Source organism: Schistocerca gregaria, chromosome 4 (assembly GCF_023897955.1).
Source record: "Schistocerca gregaria isolate iqSchGreg1 chromosome 4, iqSchGreg1.2, whole genome shotgun sequence".
NCBI lineage: Eukaryota > Metazoa > Arthropoda > Insecta > Orthoptera > Acrididae > Schistocerca > Schistocerca gregaria.
Window position 1 is genome coordinate 555,500,179 of NC_064923.1, and position 22,461 is coordinate 555,522,639.

The window sequence follows — 22,461 nt, forward strand, 5'->3', positions numbered from 1 at the left end:
CCATGGTTTCTGGCCGCACTTGTTTTGCTTACACCTCTGCGCGATGCATGGAACTTTGTTTCTTGCCAGATGGCTGTAGTGTTTTTATTGCAGAATTGGTAGCCATCTTGCGTGCCTGGACCATATCCGCTCGTGCTCAGGACTATCCTTCAATATCTGTAGTGACTCATTGAGCAGCTTGCACGCTATTGGCCAGTGCTTCCCTCGCCACCCTTGGTTATCGCTTTCCAGGACTCCCTTTCTCTCCTTGCCCAACGTGGATGCTTGGTGGTTTTCATTTGGACCCTGGGTCATGTTGGGATTCCTGGCAATGAACTTGCCGACTGACTGGCTCGATTAGCTACTACCAGACCGTCTCTTGCTATTGACATTCCAGAAATAGACCTTCACTTGGCATTATGTCATCAGGTTTTGGGCCTTTGGGATGCAGAATGGCACACTCTTTGCCGAACAACCTCAGGGTGATTAAGGGTTCTACAACTGCATCGTGGTCCTCCTTACAGGCCTCTCGCAAGGCCTCTGTTGTCCTATGCCGCCTCTGCATCAGGCATACTTGGCTGACTCACGGTTATCTCCTCTGTCGTGAGGATCCCCCCCCCCTCCCCCGCCCCCTCTCTGTTGTTTTGGATCGATGTTGACTGTAGCTCACATCTCATTGGACTGCCCCAACTTAGTCGCCCTGTGATGGACTTTTGGCTTTCCAGACTCGCTACCCCTGGTGTTGGCTGACACTACCTCAGCAGCAGATCTCATTTTACATTTTATTCGTGATGGGGGTTTTTATTGCTTTATTTAATGGAGGGACCTTCCACCTTATTGGTGGGTGGAGGGGATGGCAGGCCCTCTTGTTGCCTCCTTCGCCCCGAATGGATTGGCTTCAACTGAGCTTTTCCATTCCTTTCCGTATGGGGTCTGTTACGTCTTGAGCGGTTCTCTTATCTCCTGTGCTTCTTCCTTCATGTCCCTGTCATTAGTCAGTTTCACTGATGACTGCGTAGTTTGGTCCCTTCTCCACCCAACCAATCAAACAATCCACTTCCTCACTTCATCTTCAGGTAGCACATGTAAATATGTGTTATACTTTTTAGTTGGTAAGAATAGTGCTTGAGACTAGGTGTACCTATTTCCTCCATTTTTAGTGCTTTTATGACAAAATTTGAACCCATTGATGAACTATTCACCACCAAGATGAAACACTGCCCCTATGTTGTATACATAATTTTCAGTGGAATCTGGTTCCACTAGCACCATCATATATCAGAAATTGGATGGCTAAGTTTTCCCCTCCTTTGGAGTGAACAGAAAATGTCTGTTTACCGTAAAATTACCCAGTGCTTAAAAGTTGTCAAATGTACATAAATATGTCACAGGTTGAGGAATTGTGCATAAAGTGATACAGGTAAGACAAACAAGATTGTAACTGAAGTGTGAACGGCCAGTCACCCTCATATTTAAAGAAACATTTAGAAATAACGTAAATGCTATTTTGTCAACATTGCAAATGTATATACAATTTATAATCAATGTGTTGCATGGTCCCTTATATCTTTTTTCAGTTGGCCAATGTGGTAATCAGATAGGAAACGAATTCTGGCCACTTGTTCTTCAGGAACATGGTATCCATTGGAAAAATCAGAAAATTTCCACACAGAAGCTACAGAAATCTAAGCAAATGGAACTATCAAAATCACTCCACAGTTTCTTCTCCATACCCAAATCTTCAACAGAAACCACGTACAAAACTGTGGCTGATTTGGAGAGAGGAAAGGTAAAAGCAAGGGTAAGTTCCAAGTATTTGCACATGACATCTGTGTTAGTGACCATTTTCCAGCTAACGTATTTCGGTAAGCTGGAAACAAAGTGTATTACAGCCAAATTTATTTCCAGGCTTTATGCATTGACATGGAAGACAGTGTCGTAGCTAATTATAGAACTGGGCCATTGCGCAATATATTTGATAATGCCTGCTTACTGACAAATTATCCTGGCTCGGGAAATAATTGGTAAGTGATTTTGTCCTAATAGCAAGCACTGTATTTCTTTCACTTGCATGCACGCATGCCCATATGCATGTGCCCACACACACACACACACACACACACACACACACACACACACACACACACTCTCTCTCTCTCTCTCTCTCTCTCTCTCTCTCTCTCTCTCTCTCTCTCTCTCTCTCTCTCCCCCCCCCCCCCCCTCCCTCTCTCTCTCTCTCTCTCTCTCTCTCTCTCTCTCTCTCTCTCTCTCTCTCTCTCTCTCTCTCTCTCTCTCTCTCTCTCTCTTTCTTTACCAGTGACTAAAGGTCAACTACAAAATTTCAATTGTGTTTTAATCCACATGTCTACAATACAATTCACAGTCAATCTCTCTGCAAGTAGGAAACAAAGCAAAATGAATCTCAGGAGATACGCGCATAGAAGTCACATGGGAGGGAGGAGAGAGAGACAGCAACAGCTGTGTGACATATAATGGAAAACAAATGAGTAAACATTAAGTTTCTAATCATGTGGCTGCTCAGTGCAAATGTCTCGCACAATACTTCAGCAGTGACCCAAGAATGCAGGTGATATGGACTACTGTTGTATTGGGAACAACACAGGCATTTGTGCATTTCATTTCCATTCCCATTGATTCCCAGTGCTACTACTGACTTACTGCCACCTTACTTGCCCAGAATTCAATAAGAAAGCAGTGGTTGGTTTCTTATTTCCTCAGTCTGCTCATTGCAGGCACTTATTCTGTGTTTAGGGTAACAATTTCAACTGTACCTTAGACAATGAATAATTGTATGTAACATTTTACTGAGATTGAAATCATAGCCTCCAATGCAGGTTCTTAGATGAATAAAATGGTCTTGCTTTTTATGACATCCTTGAAGGATGAGTACCGTATTTACTCGAATCTAAGCCGCACCTGAAAAATGAGACTCGAAATCAAGGGGGGGAAAAAAAATGTTTCCCAAATATGAGCCGCACCTGAAATTTGAGACTCGAAATTCAAGGGGAGAGAAACAAAGTTGGTTCATTGTAACGTGTGACACAATTTAGGTCGAATGGATGAAGACACAGCTACAGTAGTTTCGTTCGAGTTGTAAGCCTAGCAGTTACGATTTACCAGGTAGCCATTGCTATGCATCAGGCGCTCCATCCGTGTTTGTGGATACCCTTCCTTTTTCATGTGCTTCGCCTGGTTTGAATCGATTGCTTATTTTGCTTTGATCCGATAAGTGCCATTCTCTTTGATAAAGGTGTTTGCAACAGAACTCGGGCTCGTTTACTACCTATTTATCACTTGGCTCATCTGCAAAGGAGGTTGGCAGTAAACGGTTGCATTTGCGCCCCTATTATTGAGTCAGATATTGGCTGGCTTTTGAACAGCAGTGAATTGAACTATACTTGTTCAGATTGAAACTTATTTATTCATAATAAACACTTTAACGTTGTGGCCATGCATTTTTAAGTTCACAAATAATAATCAGTGCAATTCGTACACTGTTTGTCTCACACCCACACACTTTTACTTTGTTCCTTCGCATACACTGGCGTCCATGCTTGCACTCACGGCACTTTGCCTCCCAACTCGCCACCACAACGACCAAAAGACCCTGATTTTCCCGCTCATATCCACAGCCCTGCGTTGGGTCACATGTCACCACAGTAGTCAAAATAATCGCTAAACATGCCCACAATTCGTTTACAATATTTTATAATAATTAAATACTTAAATCTAAAGGCATTATATAATTTTACAAATTATCACCACACTTATATAATTTGTTGCAATTAAAAGAAAACCAAAACACTATGCAACGGAACTACAATGCCCATCAAAACACAAAACAAGTATTTTCCGGTCTATTTTGCCCAGCATATTATCTCTGCTGCTGTGCTTTAAATTTTAAATTACTTGAAAGAGTTACATATTATCCCCTATTACCTTACATACCCCCACTTCATGGAGGCATTCGCTTAGTAATGGCAACATGAAGTAGCACCAAATGGAGTGAACCCATATTACTTTATATATTAAACATTTTAATTATAACTATAATGGCACCAAAACATGTTATAGTGGTGAGTTAATCAGTGTAAGTACTGTCATCAGAAAACATACAAACATAATCCAACAATGTATTCAATTCAAATATACAATTAGATAGTCTCCTATTGAGTCTGATTGGGCAGGCAAAATGCAAAGAAACTTACATTATATAAATGCCCATGTTAGTCTATATGTAGGTTGCACATTCACTGCACATTAACACTTCCACCTTTTACACAGTTGTTTCTGTTAGTTGCACGAAGTTGTTGTAACCAGATCCTTGTGTTCACAGGTTTATGCATTGGAATACAGTCTTTCCAAATTTGTCAGCCAGCAGCACTGTGCTTCCTCCCATTAGCCAAGCCATCCTATCAAAATTTAATTAAATCCTCATAAATCTTGCCTAGACATGCAGACCCACATTTCCCAGGAATCAGGCTATCCAAATCCTCCCTGGAACATCCTGTTTTCACTGATTAGTGCTTATTGAAGTTTGTACAAATGGCAAACATGCACACAAATCAAACACAAACATGGCATAGTTAAATATATTCTATTTCACCCTTTAAATGTTACCAGATCAGGAGCTCTGACACTTCTACCACCTGCTCCAAGAGAATTTATTCCCAGATGCAGATTCTAAGATTCCAAGACTTACCAAGTGGGAAAGCGCCGGTAGACAGGCACAATAAAATAACACACAAACACACACACAAAATTATGAGCTTTCGCAACCGGCGGTTGCTTCGTCAGGAAGGAGGGAAGGAAAAGGAAAGATTAAAGGATGTGGGTTTTAAGGGAGAGGGTAAGGAGTCATTCCAATCCCGGGAGCGGAAAGACTTACCTTAGGGGGAAAAAAGGATAGGTATATACTCGCACACACACACACATATCCATCCATACATATACAGACACAAGCAGACATATTTAAATTCCTTTAAATATGTCTGGGAAATATTTAAAGGCCTTTAAATATGTCTGCTTGTGTGTGTGTGTGTGTGTGTGTGTGTGTGTGTGTGTGTGTGTGTGTGTGTGTGCGTGCGTGCGAGTATATACCTATCCTTTTTTCTCCCTAAGGTAAGTCTTTCCGCTCCTGGGATTGGAATGACTCCTTACCCTCTCCCTTAAAACCCACATCTTTTAATCTTTCCTTTTCCTTCCCTCTTTCCTGACGAAGCAACTGCCGGTTGCTAAAGCTCGTAATTTTGTGTGTGTGTTTGTGTGTTATTTTATTGTGCCTGTCTACCGGCGCTTTCCCGCTTGGTAAGTCTTGGAATCTTTGTTTTTAATATATTTTTCCCATGTGGAAGTTTGTTTATAATCACCCCATTAAATTTTATTTACATTCCCTCTGCAACCATGCCTTCACCCTAGCCAGATTACGCTCCCATATTTTATTTACTCAGGCTTGTCTGACATTTGGCATTACCCCCAAAGGCCTCACACATAAAGTTCCCATCTCTGGCTGCAATCCTTCTTTCCATCAGTCCTTATACCAGTTCCAAACTGCACAATCCATAGCCCTCACCCGCCTAATCCTTCACCTATACAAGGACTCGCCCAATGAACACACCCGTCAACTCCTATCCTAAATCAAAGTCCTCAATCTTTCCTCTCCCACATCCACACCGGCTGTTCATAGCATCCTCCTACAGGCCAACCGCAAATTAGAACAGCATGCCACCCTCCACCTTAAAAAACTATCCAATCTCCTGGTTTCTCACCCCCGGAAATGCAACTCACTCACCCTCCACAACCTTTCCAACAAACCTCAACCTCCTCTCATTGCACACAGACCCAGTCTCTCCCATCTACTCAATCTCCCACTTCCAGCTCCACTCCCCCCAACACCTCAAAATTCTAGTCAACACAATCTGGAACCACAACACCCCAATTCAGAAGTTAACCTTTCCTCCAAACCTCTCTCCCAATCCGAAACCTCTGTCCTATCCAAAGGCCTCACCTTCAGCCCCACTCCCAGATTCAACCAAACTGCCCTTGTCAAAGATTTACAGTCCTACACTCGTAGTCTCTGCTGGAAATATCACTTTGCCACGAAGAAAAATAATCCTGATCCCACTCCTAATGATCCAACTCCCCAAGACACTATCCAAATTGAACCCTGCCTGGAACAGTTCCATCCTCCATCACAGCGGGACCCACCTCCTCTTCCTCAAAATCACCCTCTCCAAACCTTCCAGGAATTACTCACTTCCAGCCTTGCCCCTCAATCTTTCTTGAAAAACCTTAATCCTACTTCCAACATCACCACAGCCGAAGCCCAGGCTATCCGTGATCTGAAAGCTGACCGATCCATCATCATTCTTCCGGCTGACAAGGGTTCCACGACCGTGGTACTTGATCGTCGGGAGTATGTGGCTGAGGGACTGCGTCAGCTTTCAGACACCTCTACATACAAAGTTTGCCAAGGTAATCCCATTTCTGATGTATAGGCGGAACTTCAAGAAATCCTCAGAACCTTAGGCTCCCTACAAAACCTTTCACCTGACTCCATCAAACTCCTGACCCCACTGACACCTCGCACTCCTACCTTCTACCTACTTCCTAAAATTCACAAACACAAACATCCCGGCCGCCCCATTGTAGCTGGTTACCAAGCCCTCACAGAACGTATCTCTGCCTACGGAGATCAACACCTTCAACCCATTACATGAAGTCTCCCATCCTTCATCAAGGACACCAACCACTTTCTCGAACGCCTGGAATCCTTACCCAGTCTGTTACCCCCGGAAACCATCCTTGTAACCGTTGATGCCACTTCTCTATACACAAATATCCCGCACGTCCAGGGCCTCGCTGCAATGGAGCACTTCCTTTCACGCCGATCACCTGTCACCCTACCTAAAACCTCTTTTCTCATCACCTTAGCCAGCTTCATCCTGACCCACAACTTCTTCACTTTTGAAGGCCAGACATACCAACAATTAAAGGGAACAGCCATGGGTACCAGGATGGCCCCCTCGTATGCCAACCTATTTATGGGTCGCTTAGAGGAAGCCTTCTTGGTTACCCAAGCCTGCCAACCCAAAGTTTGGTACAGATTTATTGATAACATCTTCATGATCTGGACTCACAGTGAAGAACAACTCCAGAATTTCCTCTCCAACCTCAGCTTCTTTGGTTCCATCAGATTCACCTGGTCCTACTCCAAATCCCATGCCACTTTCCTTGACGTTGACCTCCATCTGTCCAATGGCCAGCTTCCCACATCCGTCCACATCGAACCCACCAACAAGCAACAGTACCTCCATTACGACAGCTGCCACCCATTCCATATCAAACGGTCCCTTCCCTACAGCCTAGGCCTTCATGGCAAACGAATCTGCTCCAGTCCTGAATCCCTGAACCATTACACCAACCACCTGAAAAAAGCTTTCGCATCCCGCAACTACCCTCCCGACCTGGTACAGAAGCAAATAATCAGAGCCACTTCCTCATCCCCACAAACCCAGAACCTCTCACAGAAGAACCCCAAAAGTGCCCCACTTGTGACAGGATACTTCCCGGGACTGGATCAGACTCTGAATGTGGCTCTCCAGCAGGGATACGACTTCCTAAAATCCTGCCCCGAAATGAAATCCTCCCCACTCCACCAAGAGTGTCTTTCCACCGTCCACCTAACCTTCGTAACCTCTTGTTTCATCCCTATGAAATCCCCAAACCACCTTCCCTACCCTCTGGCTCCTACCCGTGTAACCGCCCCCGGTGTAAAACCTGTCCTATGCACCCTCCCACCACCACCACCACTACCTACTTCAGTCCTGTAACCCGGAAGGTGTACACGATCAAAGGCAGTGCCACGTGTGAAAGCACCCACGTGATTTACCGAGTGACCTGCCTACACTGTGACGCTTTCTATGTGGGAATGACCAGCAACAAACGGTCCATTCGCATGAATGGACACAGGCAGACAGTGTTTGTTGGTAATGAGGATCACGCTGTGGCTAAACATGCCTTGGTGCATGGCCAGCACATCTTGGCACAGTGTTACATCGTCTGGGTTATCTGGATACTTCCCACCAACACCAACCTATCCGAACTCCGGAGATGGGAACTTGCCCTTCAATATATCCTCTCTTCTCATTATCCACCAGGCCTCAATCTCCGCTAATTTCAAGTTGCCGCCACTCATGCCTCACCTGTCATTCAACATCATCTTTACCTCTGCACTTCCGCCTCGACTGACATCTCTGTCCAAACTCTTTGCCTTTAAATATGTCTGCTTGTGTCTGTATATGTATGTATGGATGGACATGTGTGTGTGTGTGTGTGTGTGGGCGTGAGTATATACCTATCCTTTTTTCCCCTAAGGTAAGTCTTTCCGCTCCTGGGATTGGAATGACTCCTTACCCTCTCCCTTAAAACCCACATCCTTTCATCTTTCCTTTTCCTTCCCTCTTTCCTGACGAAGCTATGACTCCTTGCCCTCTCCCTTAAAACCCACATCCTTTCGTCTTTCCCTCTCCTTCCCTCTTTCCTGAAGAAGCAACCACTGGTTGCGAAAGCTAGAAATTTTGTGTGTGTGTTTGTGTGTTATTTTATTGTGCCTGTCTACCAGCACTTTCCCACTTGGTAAGTCTTGGAATCTTTGTTTTTAATATATATTAAAAACAAAGCGGGAAAGCGCCGGCAGACAGGCAGAATGAACAAAACACACAAACACACACACAGAATTACTAGCTTTCGCAACCGATGGTTGCTTCTTCAGAAAAGAGGGAAGGAGAGGAAAAGACGAAAGGATGTGGGTTTTAAGGGAGAAGGTAAGGAGTCATTCCAATCCCGGGAGCGGAAAGACTTCCCTTAGGGGGAAAAAAGGACAGGTATACGTTCGCGCACACACACACATATCCATCCGCACATACACAGACACAAGCAGACATTGATGTCTGCTTGTTTCTGTGTATGTGCGGATGGATATGTGTGTGTGTGCGAGTGTACACCTGTCCTTTTTCCCCCTAAGGGAAGTCTTTCCGCTCCCGGGATTGGAATGACTCCTTACCCTCTCCCTTAAAACTCACATCCCTTCGTCTTTCCCTCTCCTTCCCTCTTTCCTGAAGAAGCAACCATCGGTTGCGAAAGCTAGTAATTCTGTGTGTGTGTTTGTGTGTTTTGTTCATTGTGCCTGTCTGCCGGCGCTTTCCCGCTTGGTAAGTCTTGGAATCTTTGTTTTTAATATATTTTTCCCATGTGGAAGTTTCTTTCTATTTTATTTACATCATATATATACCATCCATACAGCTATATCACAGTACATAAATACACTCTTTTTTTAATGAATTCCTATATAAATTTTCACATAATATTTGACAATATCTTGAAACGCATTGTTTTATGACATTTCCATGGCTATCTAGATTCAATCATAAATGGCAAACAAACTCACCAAGGTCATAAACTTTTACAAGAATCCACTTAGCCATCAGTGTTCTTTCCCTCACTTCCCTCATGAACATCTTACAATAAGCAAGTTAATTATTTCCCATATGCCTCTACAATTTGCATATTTAGTTATTGCCCTACATGACTGTCCCAGCAACAATCCTACCACCACGCACCAGTATCAACTCCATGTGCCACAGATACATTAGAAATTTTAATAAAATTTCAACTATTTTTTTTAAAATAAACAATTTGCAGATTTCCTTCCTCCTATATTCTCCACACATTTATACAGAAATAGATTATATGTACAGTAGGTTTCGGTTCCCGTATGACTTTCAACAAGGCTTCTAACTCACCCACACCAGTTGTGCAAATCCATTGGACAACAGATTCCCTTATTGCAAATACATACAGTGTAATGAATTTTGTTGACCACCAACAATGGCATCGCAACATACACAGTAACACAAATAATACTCCAATTATAAATACACGTATACATAGCCCCCAATATTTTTTTTTTTTTTTAACTCGACAATAGCGTACATGGGAATCTCACTTCCTTAACCTTTATTCTTTTACCACATATTTTTTCAACTCCATTACATTTCTCAGTCCAAATGGCTTTTTGGACACTGGATATACCAACCTATATGCATTAGGGTGTGGACAACCCGTTATCTCAAAGAGTCCATGGTATAATTTAAATAACTTTTTGATTTCGCCTTCAATGTCACCGGATTTTTTCTTGTTCCTCACCAGCACCTTATCTCCCTCCTTGAGCTTGGTTGTCTTATACCTTTCTCCATGTCTCCTCTGCCTCTCATGTCCTTTCTTTAACATTTGCTGTCTGGCCATCTGCATCTTCTCTTGACTTGTCAAGTCTTGAGATGGAGGAAAATCTGTGTTCTGCTATTAGATTGTCTGGCTTGATATCTTTCATGAGCTCATAGGGTGAGAATCCTGTCACACAACTCTTCACTGTGTTCATAAGATCCTCAAACACAGTTATATATTCTGCCCAGGTACTATGCTTTTTACTGCAATATGTCCTACAAAGCCTACCCAGCTCTCTCATATACCTCTCAGCCGGGTTTCCCGCAGGGTGATACACTGAAATCCTTATGTGCTTTATCCCAGATCTTTGCATAAACTTCCCCCTCACACTAGATGCAAATTGTGCTCCATTATCAGACAGAACATTCTCTGGTTTTATAATATTCACAAAATAATCTGTCTCTAGCTTGTTAATTGTATTCTGGCTAGTGGCCTTTTTCAGTGGATACAGCCTTACAAACTTTGAGAATACATCAACAGCTAAAAGAACATACTTTACACCCCCTCTACCTGTTGGCAGCCTCCCAAATAAATCAATAGCCAGCAGTTCCCATTTCTTTTAGGAACAATATTCTGCATCTCTCCTTGTACTTCACTTATTGGCATTTGTCACAAGAAACTTACTGTCTCTTTTCCTGGACATGTTGTTAAAACTAACATAGTCCTGCAGTATTTTCAAACATTTCTGAGCCCCATAATGCCCATGGCTAAGGTGGATGTAATTGATTAATTTTTCCACATGCTCATCTGGAAAACATACCTTCCACTCCTCTTTGTCCAAATTTCTTCTTCTAAATAAAATACCCTTATAAATTCTATAATATTTGACTATTTTTTCATGTTCTTTACTTCCAAAGTTTGTTTTGATAAACTTCAAGGTTTGGTCCCCATTCTGAAGTCTCCTCATGTCCTTACAGATGGATCTGATTTCCTTCTCTCCGCCCACTCCTTTCATATACAATATCTGTAGTTGCTTTCTCGTCTCCATTTGCTTCATGTTCTTCTCCCATGTGAGGTAATCATGATAAGGCATCCACATTGTTGTCTGTGCCCTTAATATATCTTATCTCATAGTTAAACTGGTGCAAAAACATGGCCCATCTCATGAGTCTATTATTTAAGAGGTTACATTCTTGCAAATAACTCAGAGCCTTATGGTCTGTGTAAACAATCACTTTCCTACCTTCCACATATATCCTGAACTTCTGAAATCCAAAAACTATGGCTAAAAGTTCCTTCTCTGAGATACCATACATTAATTCATGTTTGGACAGCATTCTGCTTGCAAAAGCGATTGCCCTGTGCTCTGTCTTCCCATCTACTACCCTCTCCTGAAATAGCATTGCCCCTATCCCATAATCCGAGCTGTCTGCCCCAATACAGAAAGGCAAGGAGAAATCTGGATATAAAAAAATTTTGCTGTTTTTTAATCTATTCTTGATGGCTTTAAATTCCTGGTCACACTCAGCTGTCCAGCACCAGGTTACACTTTTCTTTAATAGTCTACATACGTTAGGTGAATTCAGGCTATAATCACTTATGTACTTCCTATAGAATGAACATAGTCCTATAAACGATTTCAATTGTTTCCTGTTCGTTGGCACCTTGCAGTCAACAATAGACTGGGCAGAATGCCATCAGGAGTTAACTGATGACCGAGAAATAGTAATGTTGTTTGAAAAAATTCACACTTACTTAACTTAAGGGTCATCCCCCCCCCCCCCCCCCCTTTTAGATATAGCCTTGAATACATCCTCCAACAGCTGACAGTGCTCTTGCCAATTGCTACTCGTAATCAAAATGTCATCTATGTACACTGTCAATTTTCTCATTAGTTCATCACCCAACACATGACTTAAAGCCCTTACAAAAACTGCTACAGATATTGATAAACCAAATGGCACAACTGTAAACATATAAGTCCTGACCTCAAATAAGAAAGCAGTGTATTTTTTGCTCTCTTCAGCCAATTGCACCTGCCAGAACCCTGAAATCAAATCAACACTTGACAGAATTTTAACATTATAAAATTTTTGCAACAGCTCATCCATGTTCTCTGGCTGATAATTTTCTTTGACTATTATTTTATTAACTTTCTTGCATCCAATACTATTCTTATTGAACCACCCTCTTTTTCACCACTACTATTGGATTACAATACTCACTCCTTTCCATTTCCAGTATGCCCCACTTCAACATTATCTGTATTCTTGCCCTTACAGCCTCTCGATTAGCTATTGCTATAGGATAAGATTTGGCCCTTATCACTTCGTGTGGCAGTACCCTCAAAACATAACTGAAATCTACGACTTTTCCAGGTCTGTCAGAGAACACATGCTTATGCTTACACAATAAACCTGTAAGCTGCACCTTTTGTTCCTCATTTAAATATCCCATTACATTTACTTTGTCATGTATCTGCTGTTCAGTGCATCACCTACCTCTTCTATCCTTTGTAAATGAGTAATTGTCTCACCTCCTTTTAATTCCCCTTTAAATTTTATTCTTCGTCTATTTCCACCAGCATCAAATTCTACCACTCTGTCCTTTACAAAAATGCTACAGTCATACTTGTACAAGAAGTCCATTCCCAAAATTACATTCAATGCCAAATCCTTCACCACAAAGCAACTAATAACAAAACAATACTCATTACTATTAAAGTCCAGTAATACTTCCCTGCTGATGGGCTTGCTACATGTCCCAGTTGCTGTCTTAATTTTGACTCCTGTAACTGGTAATTCTGTTAATCCTAAACCTTTAATTTGCTGCCAGAAAGATTCAGAGGTTGCAGATAAACTTGAGCCACAGTCTAATAATGCTATATCTGTAAATCCTCACACATTGATATCAATTATTGGCTGTATCACCTCTATTTCTACTCTGTTCAGCCCTGATTCCTGTAATAAATCTCTTTCTACTTCACTCCTGCTTTCCTCTTGCATAATGCAAATATCTTTAGGTCTTTCTCCAAAACATACATCAGTATCCCCTTCAAACAGATCCTTAATAGCAAACTCAACATTCTCTTCTTCACTTAATTCTTCCAATTTTCTGGCAATTTTAAATTTTATTTTACCCCATCCTTCAGGCATCAAAACTTTATGTAATTTTGCATAGGACACCCAATCACTCAAATTATCATCAGCCTCCTCCTTTCCTAACCATCCACAATTAACATCTTTCAGACTTGCATCATCAGTTAAGAAAACATAGGTTTCAATTTTATCTTCTGGGCAACCTACAGCAACATTCTCCATATCATTACACATTTCCAATTTTTTATTTTATTTTTTTTTATTTTTTTGTGATTTTAGGGCACGCAACTACAATGATCATTAGCGCCCTGACTAATTTAGGAATGTACCGCGAGGCACAAGGTTAAAACAGCAACTAAAAGGGACAACACTATAAAAGACGTATTAACAGGCATAGGATTAAAAAACTACAGCATAATCAAACGTCCTTAGACAGGTGTGTCAAGTTGATAAACGAAGAACGCGAGCAGCAGCTCCTGGGTCATCCGCTAAAATGGCATCCAGAGTACATGGCAGGCCAAGATCAAGACGCAGTGTAGTAAAATCCGGACAGGACGTTAAAATGTGGCGGACAGTCAGCAATTGCCCACATGGACAGAACGGCGCTGGCGCTGCCGTCAGCAGATGGCGATGGCTGAACCGGCAGTGTCCAATTTGTAGCCGAGCCAAACCGACCTCCTCCCGCCGAGAAGGATGTGAGGAGGACGTCCAAGCTGCGTGAAGAGGTTTCAAGGCCCGAAGCTTGTTGTCCGTAAGTGCAGCCCAATCGGCATGCCACAACAATAAAATGCGCCGACAAATGACCGTGCTACAATATGATGAAGGGACACAACAAGAAGCCGTCCGAGGCTGGAGGACCGCAGCCTTGGCCGCGGCATCTGCAGCTTCGTTCCCAGGGATACCAACATGGCCAGGAACCCACATAAAGCTAACTGGAGACCCGTCGTCCACCAGCTGCTGAAGAGAGCGTTGGATCCGGTGCACGAAAGGGTGAACCAGATACGGATCACTGAGGCTCTGGATGGCGCTCAGAGAATCAGAGCAGATGACATAAGTAGAATGTCGGTGGCGGCAGACGTAAAGAACAGCCTGGTAGAGGGCAAAGAGCTCAGCTGTGAACATCCACACTGAAGTCATTATCACTACCACAGTTAGCACCTGCACCCACAAGCACAGTAACCTTATCAGTAGGTAATTTACCAGCATTTTCCACATTGTCAAATACACCACTCATATTAGCCTTTACATCAGACTGAATAACCCTCTCCTCACCTTTTCCACAATTCTCCATACTGTTTCCAATAGACATCTCTACCCATTCATCACACCCATTAATACTGTGAACATTTCCCCCTAATTCCATATCCACTTCCGTTCCCCCTTCTGATGAAACTACCTCTGTCTCTGATCTTTCAATGAATTTTGATGCACATAAACCAACATTTTCCTCCTCTGCTTGTAATTTCTCTTCCCTTTTAAACATATCATCAATGTAAAACTCACACTGTTCATTGCTGATATTAGCCTTGTTCCCTTTTTTCCTCTTATACCTTTTATCTGTATTTCTATAATTGTTAACACCCCCCCCCCCCCCCCATAGATTTTCATTTCCTAAGACAGCATCCATATGACATATCCCAATTTCCCTATTTTTCTTGCTGACTTTATTACTCATCCCATCATGTCCTTGTCTGGCCCTGTTCACATAATTACCAGCCGCCCTGCGGACCTTAAGTGAGACATCAATTAGTTTTTTGATTGCCTACCCTGTCCATTTGCATCTGACATTCCTGCTCTCATACCTTCTCTATCACTCCTCATATGATCAAAATTGTCTCTTCTCCCTCCAAAATTTCTGTTATACCTTTGTGGCTTGCTTCTCCAATCTCTATCCTGATTATTCTGATCACTTCGGTCTTCTCTCCACCTGTTATGGTTATTACTGTATTCATAATTAATACTGTTTCCCCTTTCATGATACCTTCCACTCTCCCTATGTTCCATGTATTTAGGTCTGTAACACAATGCCCTGTCCATATTATCCACAAAATTAAGAAAGTCTTCCACTGAATCTGTTGCACTGTGAATCAAATCCCATTGCAAATGCTCTGGTAATCTTCTCTTTAGTGTAGATATTTCTGTTAATACGCCCAGTGGCCTATGCAGATGATTTAATTTATTCAGTTCTCTAACACAGAACTCTCTCATACTTTCCTTTCCACTCTTGTAACTAGATCCATTCAAAAAATCGTTTTGCAATCTTAATTGTTTTGCTTGGCCCCAGTGTTTGTTCAAGAACAGGTTTTCGAAAGTTTTAAAATCTCAAAATTTATCATCATTTTGGTTCGCCCATGTTTGAGCTCCCTCTTCCAACTGCCTCTTAACATATTTAATTTTTGCCTGCTCACTCATCCCTGTCACAAAGTTATCCTTACACGCAGCTAGAAAGTCAACTGCATGGTATTTATTCTCCCCATTAAAAGGTTTTGACCGAAATCCATGCCCCAGAGGATATCCCAACAATAAATTTCCATTCCCTGCTGCCACAGTATTAACTGTTTCCCTCAAGACATTTATTTCCCCTTCTAATTCCTTCTTATTGTCAGTAATTCCCTTATGGCAATCCAGCACTCCTATCTTAATGGATTCAATGTCTGCCTCTGTTTGTCTTTGAAATAATGTGCATTTCTGTTCCTGTACCTGAATCTCCCCCACAAGATTACTTTGCACAGTGTCCACCTTGGCTACTAGGCCTCTTTCAACCTCATCAACTCTCTCAATAATTCCCTCAACAATTTTAACTGTGTTTTCGACTTTACCTGTAATTTGAGTGAATTTGAGATCTAGCTGATCAAATTTTTCACTCAATGTCTTTATTTTATCCATAAGACTTAATTCCATATCCCATATTTTCGAATCCATTTCTCCAACTATTGCAGTTTTTATATTCCCTATTTTTGAGTCTTTCTTCTAATTTACTAGTAAGTTTTACAAAAAAAGTACTGAGGTCACTTCCTGGTATCCAGCCTATTTCTTTTGGCAAGCTAGGGCTACTACAGGTACTCCTAACATCCACTGATTCGTCTTCACTTTGAGATTCACGCATCTCATCGGCCATGGCTAATGAAAGGACACAATTTTGCAATGTAGCTGCTGGCTGTACTTATCTTTTATATCCTCGTGTGACGCGGCGTCTGCAGCGAACCACGCAGGACAGCTATGCAATAAATCGTAATCGGTGACGTGGACACACAGCAAATTCAATCAGGAGCGAGAACACGTTGCGTAGGCCCCTGGCAGCATGTAGTCGTGTTGGTCAGTGGCACAGACGACGGCGTTGATCGTCGGCAGCGTGTGGATACAGCGTTTAATGCTTTACCCGTAGCAACACATGGACGTGGCACGGACGACGGTTTTTTCTCGCGGCAGCACGTGTCGCGGCATGGACGACTGTTTTACCCACGGCAACACGTGGACACGGCGGTTTTACCTGCGGCAACACGTGGTCGACTCATCATACTGTGTAACTGACTGCTTCACAATCGTGATGACCTTACATTGGCGTAACCACGGGGCAGCGCGTATCTTGTCCAGCACAAACACTCCGGTACTGCTAATGCGCTGATTTAGCTCAGAGCCCCCACACTGACTGTTCAAAAGCCTAACATCAGATGGACATTCGATTCCGAAATACTATGGAATATGGAAGAAAGCCCTATCCCAGACGAGCCCCCAATTGCAACAGAACTCGGGCTCGTTTACTACCTATTTTTCACTTGGCTCATCTGCAAAGGGGGTTGGCAGTAAACGGTTGCATTTGCACCCCTATTATTGAGTCAGATATTGGCTGGCTTTTTAACAGCAGTGAACTGAACTATACACGTTCAGATTGAAACTTATTTATTCATAATAAACTCTTTAACGTGGTGGCCATGCATTTTTAAGTTCACAAATAATAATCGGTGCAATTCGTACACTGTTTGTCTCGCACCCACACACTTTTACTTTGTTCCTTCGCATACACTGGTGTCCATGCTTGCACTCGCGGCACTTTGCCTCCCAACTCGCCACCACAACGGCCAATGACCAAAAGACCCCGATTTTCCCGCTCATATCCGCAGCCCTGCATTGGGTCACATGGCACCACAGTAGTCAAAATAATCGCTAAACATGCCCCCCCCCCTCCCCTTCCCCATGAACCATGGACCTTGCCATTGGTGGGGAGGCTTGCGTGCCTCAGTGATACAGATAGCCACACCGTAGGTGCAACCCCAATGGAGGGGTATCTGTTGAGAGGCCAGACAAACATGTGGTTCCTGAAGAGGGGCAGCAGCCTTTTCAGTAGTTGCAAGGGCAACAGTCTGGATGATTGACTGATCTGGCCTTGTAACAATAACCAAAACGGCTTTGCTGTGCTGGTACTGCAAATGGCTGAAAGCAAGGGGAAACTACGGCCGTAATTTTTCGTGAGGGCAAGCAGCTTTACTGTATGATTAAATGATGATGGCGTCCTCTTGGATAAAATATTCCGGAGGTAAAATAGTCCCCCATTCGGATCTCCTGGCGGGGACTACTCAAGATGATGTCGTTAACAGGAGAAAGAAAACTGCCGTTCTACGGATCGGAGCGTGGAATGTCAGATCCCTTAATCGGGCAGGTAGGTTAGAAAATTTAAAAGGGAAATGGATAGGTTAAAGTTAGATATAGTGGGAATGAGTGAAGTTCGGTGGCAGGAGGAACAAGACTACTGGTCAGGTGACTACAGGGTTATAAACACAAAATCAAATAGGGGTAATACAGGAGTCGGTTTAATAATGAATAGGAAAATAGGAATGCGGGTAAGCTACTACAAACAGTATAGTGAACGCATTATTGTGGCCAAGATAGATACGAAGCCGACACCTACTACAGTAGTACAAGTTTGTATGCCAACTAGCTCTGCAGATGATGAAGAAATTGAAGAAATGTATGATGAAATAAAAGAAATTATTCAGATAATGAAGGAAGACGAAAATTTAATAGTCATGGGTGACTGGAATTCGAGTGTAGGAAAAGGGAGAGAAGGAAACATAGTAGGTGAATATGGATTGGGGCTAAGAAATGAAAGAGGATGCCGCCTGGTAGAATTTTGCACAGAGCACAACTTAATCATAGCTAACACTTGGTTTAAGAATCTTGAAAGAAGGTTGTGTACATGGAAGAACCCTGGAGATACTAAAAGGTATCAGATAGATTATATAATGATAAGACAGAGATTTAGGAACAGGTTTTAAATTGTAAGACATCTCCAGGGGCAGATGTGGACTCTGACCACAATCTATTGGTTATCAACAGTAGATTAAAACTGAAGAAGCTGCAAAAATGTGAGAAATTAAGGAGTTGGGACCTGGATAAACTGAAAGAACCAGAGGTTGTACAGAGTTTCAGGGAGAGCATAAGGGAACAATTGACAGAAACAGGGGAAAGAAATGCAGTAGAAGAAGAATGGGTAGCTTTGAGGGATGAAGTAGTGAAGGCAGCAGAGGATCAAGTAGGTAAAAAGACGAGGGCTAGTAGAAATCCTTGGGTAACAGAAGAAATATTGAATTTAATTTATGAAAGGAGAAAATATAAAAATGTAGTAAATGAAGCAGGCAAAAAGGAATACAAACGTCTCAAAAATGAGATCGACAGGAAGTGCAAAATGGCTAAGCAGGGATGGCTGGATGACAAATGTAAGGATGTAGAAGGCTTATATCACTAGGGGCAAGATAGATACTGCCTACAGGAAAATTAAAGAGACCTTTGGAGAAAAGAGAGCCACTTGTATGAATATCAAGCGCTCAGATGGAAACCCAGTTCTAAGCAAAGAAGGGAAAGCAGAAAGGTGGAAGGAGTATATAGAGGGTCTATACAAGGGCGATGCACTTGAGCACAATAATATGGAAATGGAAGAGGATGTAGATGAAGATGAAATGGGAGATATGATATTGCGTGAAGAGTTTGATAGAGCAGTGAAAGACCTGAGGCGAAACAAGGCCCCCGGAGTAGACAACATTCCATTAGAACTACTGACAGCTTTGGGAGAGCCAGTCCTGACAAAACTCTATCATCTGGTGAGCAAGATGTATGACACAGGCGAAATACCCTCAGACTTCAAGAAGAATATAATAATTCCAATCCCAAAGAAAGCAGGTGTTGATAGATGTGAAAATTACCGAACAATCAGTTTAATAAGTCACGGCTGCAAAATACTAACACGAATTCTTTACAGATGAATGAGAAAACTGGTAGAAGCCAACCTCGGGCAAGATCAGTTTGGATTCTGTAGCAACATGGGAACACGTGAGGCAATACTGACCCTATGACTTATTTTAGAAGCTAGATTAAGAAAAGGCAAACCTACGTTCCTAGCATTTGTAGACTTAGAGAAAGCTTTTGACAATGTTGACTGGAATACTCTCTTTCAAATTCCGAAAGTGGCAGGAATGAAATACAGGGAGCGAAGGGCTATTTACAATTTGTACAGAGACCAGATGGCAGTTATAAGAGTCGAGGGACATGAAAGGGAAGCAGTGGTTGGGAAGGGAGTAAGACAGGGTTGCAGCCTCTCTCCGATGTTATTCAATCTTTATATTGAGCAAGCAGTAAAGGAAACAAAAGAAAAATTTGGAGTAGGTATTAAAATCCACGGAGAAGAAATAAAAACTTTGAGGTTCGCCGATGACATTGTAATTGTGTCAGAGACAGCAAAGGACTTGGAAGAGCAGCTGAACGGAATGGACAGTGTCTTGAAAGGAGGACATAAGATGAACATCAACAAAAGCAAAACGAGGATAATGGAATGTAGTCGAATTAAGTCAGGTGATGCTGAGGGAATTAGATGAGGATATGAGACTCTTAAAGTAGTAAAGGAGTTTTGCTATTTGGGGAGCAAAATAACTGATGATGGTCGAAGTAGAGAGGATATAAAATGTACACTGGCAATGGCAAGGAAAGCGTTTCTGAAGAAGAGAAATTTGTTAACATCGAGTATAGATTTAAGTGTCAGGAGGTCATTTCTGAAAGTATTTGTATGGAGTGTAGCCATGTATGGAAGGGAAACATGGACGATAAATAGTTTGGAGAAGAAGAGAATAGAAGCTTTCGAAATGTGGTGCTACAGAAGAATGCTGAAGATTAGATGGGTAGATCACATAACTAATGAGGAAGTATTGAATAGGATTGGGGAGAAGAGAAGTTTGTGGCACAACTTGACCGGAAGATAGGATAGGTTGCTAGTACATGTTCTGAGACATTGAGGGATCACCAATTTAGTATTGGAGGGCAGTGTGGAGGGTAAAAATGGTAGAGGGAGACCAAGAGATGAATACACTAAGCAGATTCAGAAGGATGTAGGTTGCAGAAGGTACTGGGAGATGAATTGCTGCACAGGATAGAGTAGCATGGAGAGCTGCATCAAACCAGTCTCAGGATTGAAGACCGCAACAACAACATGGCCACAATTCGTTTACAATATTTTATAATATTTAAATAGTTATATCTAAATGCATTACATAATTTTACAAATTATCACCACACTTATATAATTCGTTGCAATTAATAGAAAACCAAAACACTATGCAACGAAACTACAATGCCGATCAAAACACAAAACAAGTATTTTCTGGTCTATTTTGTCCAGCATATTATCTCTGCTGCTGTGCTTTAAATTTAAATTACTTTTAAGAGTTCCATATTATCCCCTGTTACTTTACATGTTGACGTCACTATAAGCTGAAAATACATTGTGTCATGCATTGTTTATCGCATTCAGATAATGAGTGTTTACGCCGCTAGCATGGTTTGCTTTTGTGCACTACCGCCGCTTGGAGAGAGAGAGAGAGAGAGAGAGAGAGAGAGAGAGAGAGAGAGAGAGAGAGATAGAGATAGGGGGTGGGGGGTCGAATAGCCCCATTAGCGAAACAATGGCGATATACTGCTATTTGTTGTTACATTGCTGCTTTCTTTGATAATGATCAACAAGTACCAAATAATAGACTGCTTATAATAGATGTTCTGAATGAGAGTTTAAGGCCCGTCCGCAAGCAATGATCTGTCTGCGCAATTGTCTGTGCACATCACATCTGCGTGGACAGATCGTTGCGTGTGGACAGTAAATTTGCACTGACATGAGGTGTGTGCAAACCTGAAAGTTCGAGTTGGAGATTTGAGCGAATCATCTCAAATCTGTGGGTTCAAACCACATATGCGCAGACAAGTTGGAGTAAATGTGGCGCGAAACAGCTGCTTGTTCAGTCTAGTGTTTGTCTTTGTGCGCACGGAGCATTAAAATGACTGACGCTCGTCAGTGTTCTAGACAGTTTATCAGTGAATTCATTGAACTTTATAGAAATGACCCATGTTTGTGGAAGATTAAAAGTAAAGAGTACAGTGACAGGAACAAAAAGACAGCTGCATACAATGCATTAGTTGAAAAATTCGAGAAGTTGACGCACCGGCGAACTGAGAAATGGTAATAATAAAAATCGTTGTGGACTGTTTACTGTAAATAATTACCAAAAGTTCAAAAATCTCAAAGATCTGGTGTTGGAGTGGATGAAATATACCAGCCAAGTTTGTGGTATTTTGTGATTCAAACACGTCTAAAACAGCAAAAATATTATGATTCTTCATCAGCAAAAATATTATTTGTAACTTGACAGAATTAATGTACTTGACTTGCCTTCATGAACTTGTCTTTCAGGACAGCGTAAATAGCTTCACTTGTGTTGAGTATAATTTCTGTAATGCTTGTTTAGAAATTGCAGCTGAAAATTTAAAGCCCTTATAGCTCCTTCCTGTTGCCAGGAATCTTAACCCATTACTGGCCAAAACTCTGTCAGATCATTTTTTGCAAACTTTTATACGTAAATACGTTACATTGAGTGATTAATTGAATAAAAGAAAAAGTTGTTTTGAAAATTTTCAGTTTATTAGAACAAAAACTACATACTGTCCCAGTTTTGGGACATTAGCCAAATGCGCTATCCAAATTCACAATCTTATTCTCCATGCATAATATTGTAAGAAACAACACAAACAATAAATAAAGCATGTTTTAATATTATTGAATGTCTATTCAGTATGAACTGAAGAAAAACACTTGTCGTGTACACTA

At 41.9% G+C, this 22,461-nt stretch overlaps 1 protein-coding gene across 4 annotated transcripts in view; it reads left to right on the forward strand.

Annotated features, from left to right (window-relative positions):
• Positions 1–22,461, forward strand: part of LOC126266775 (tubulin epsilon chain-like) — a 169,178-nt gene that overhangs the window by 30,103 nt on the left and 116,614 nt on the right. For all 4 annotated transcript variants that reach the window (XM_049971311.1, XM_049971312.1, XM_049971310.1 and 1 more), the window contains exons 2-3: positions 1,557–1,780; positions 1,888–2,003. In XM_049971311.1, the coding sequence (XP_049827268.1) occupies positions 1,557–1,780; positions 1,888–2,003 (340 nt within the window). The remainder of the gene's footprint in view (positions 1–1,556; positions 1,781–1,887; positions 2,004–22,461) is intronic.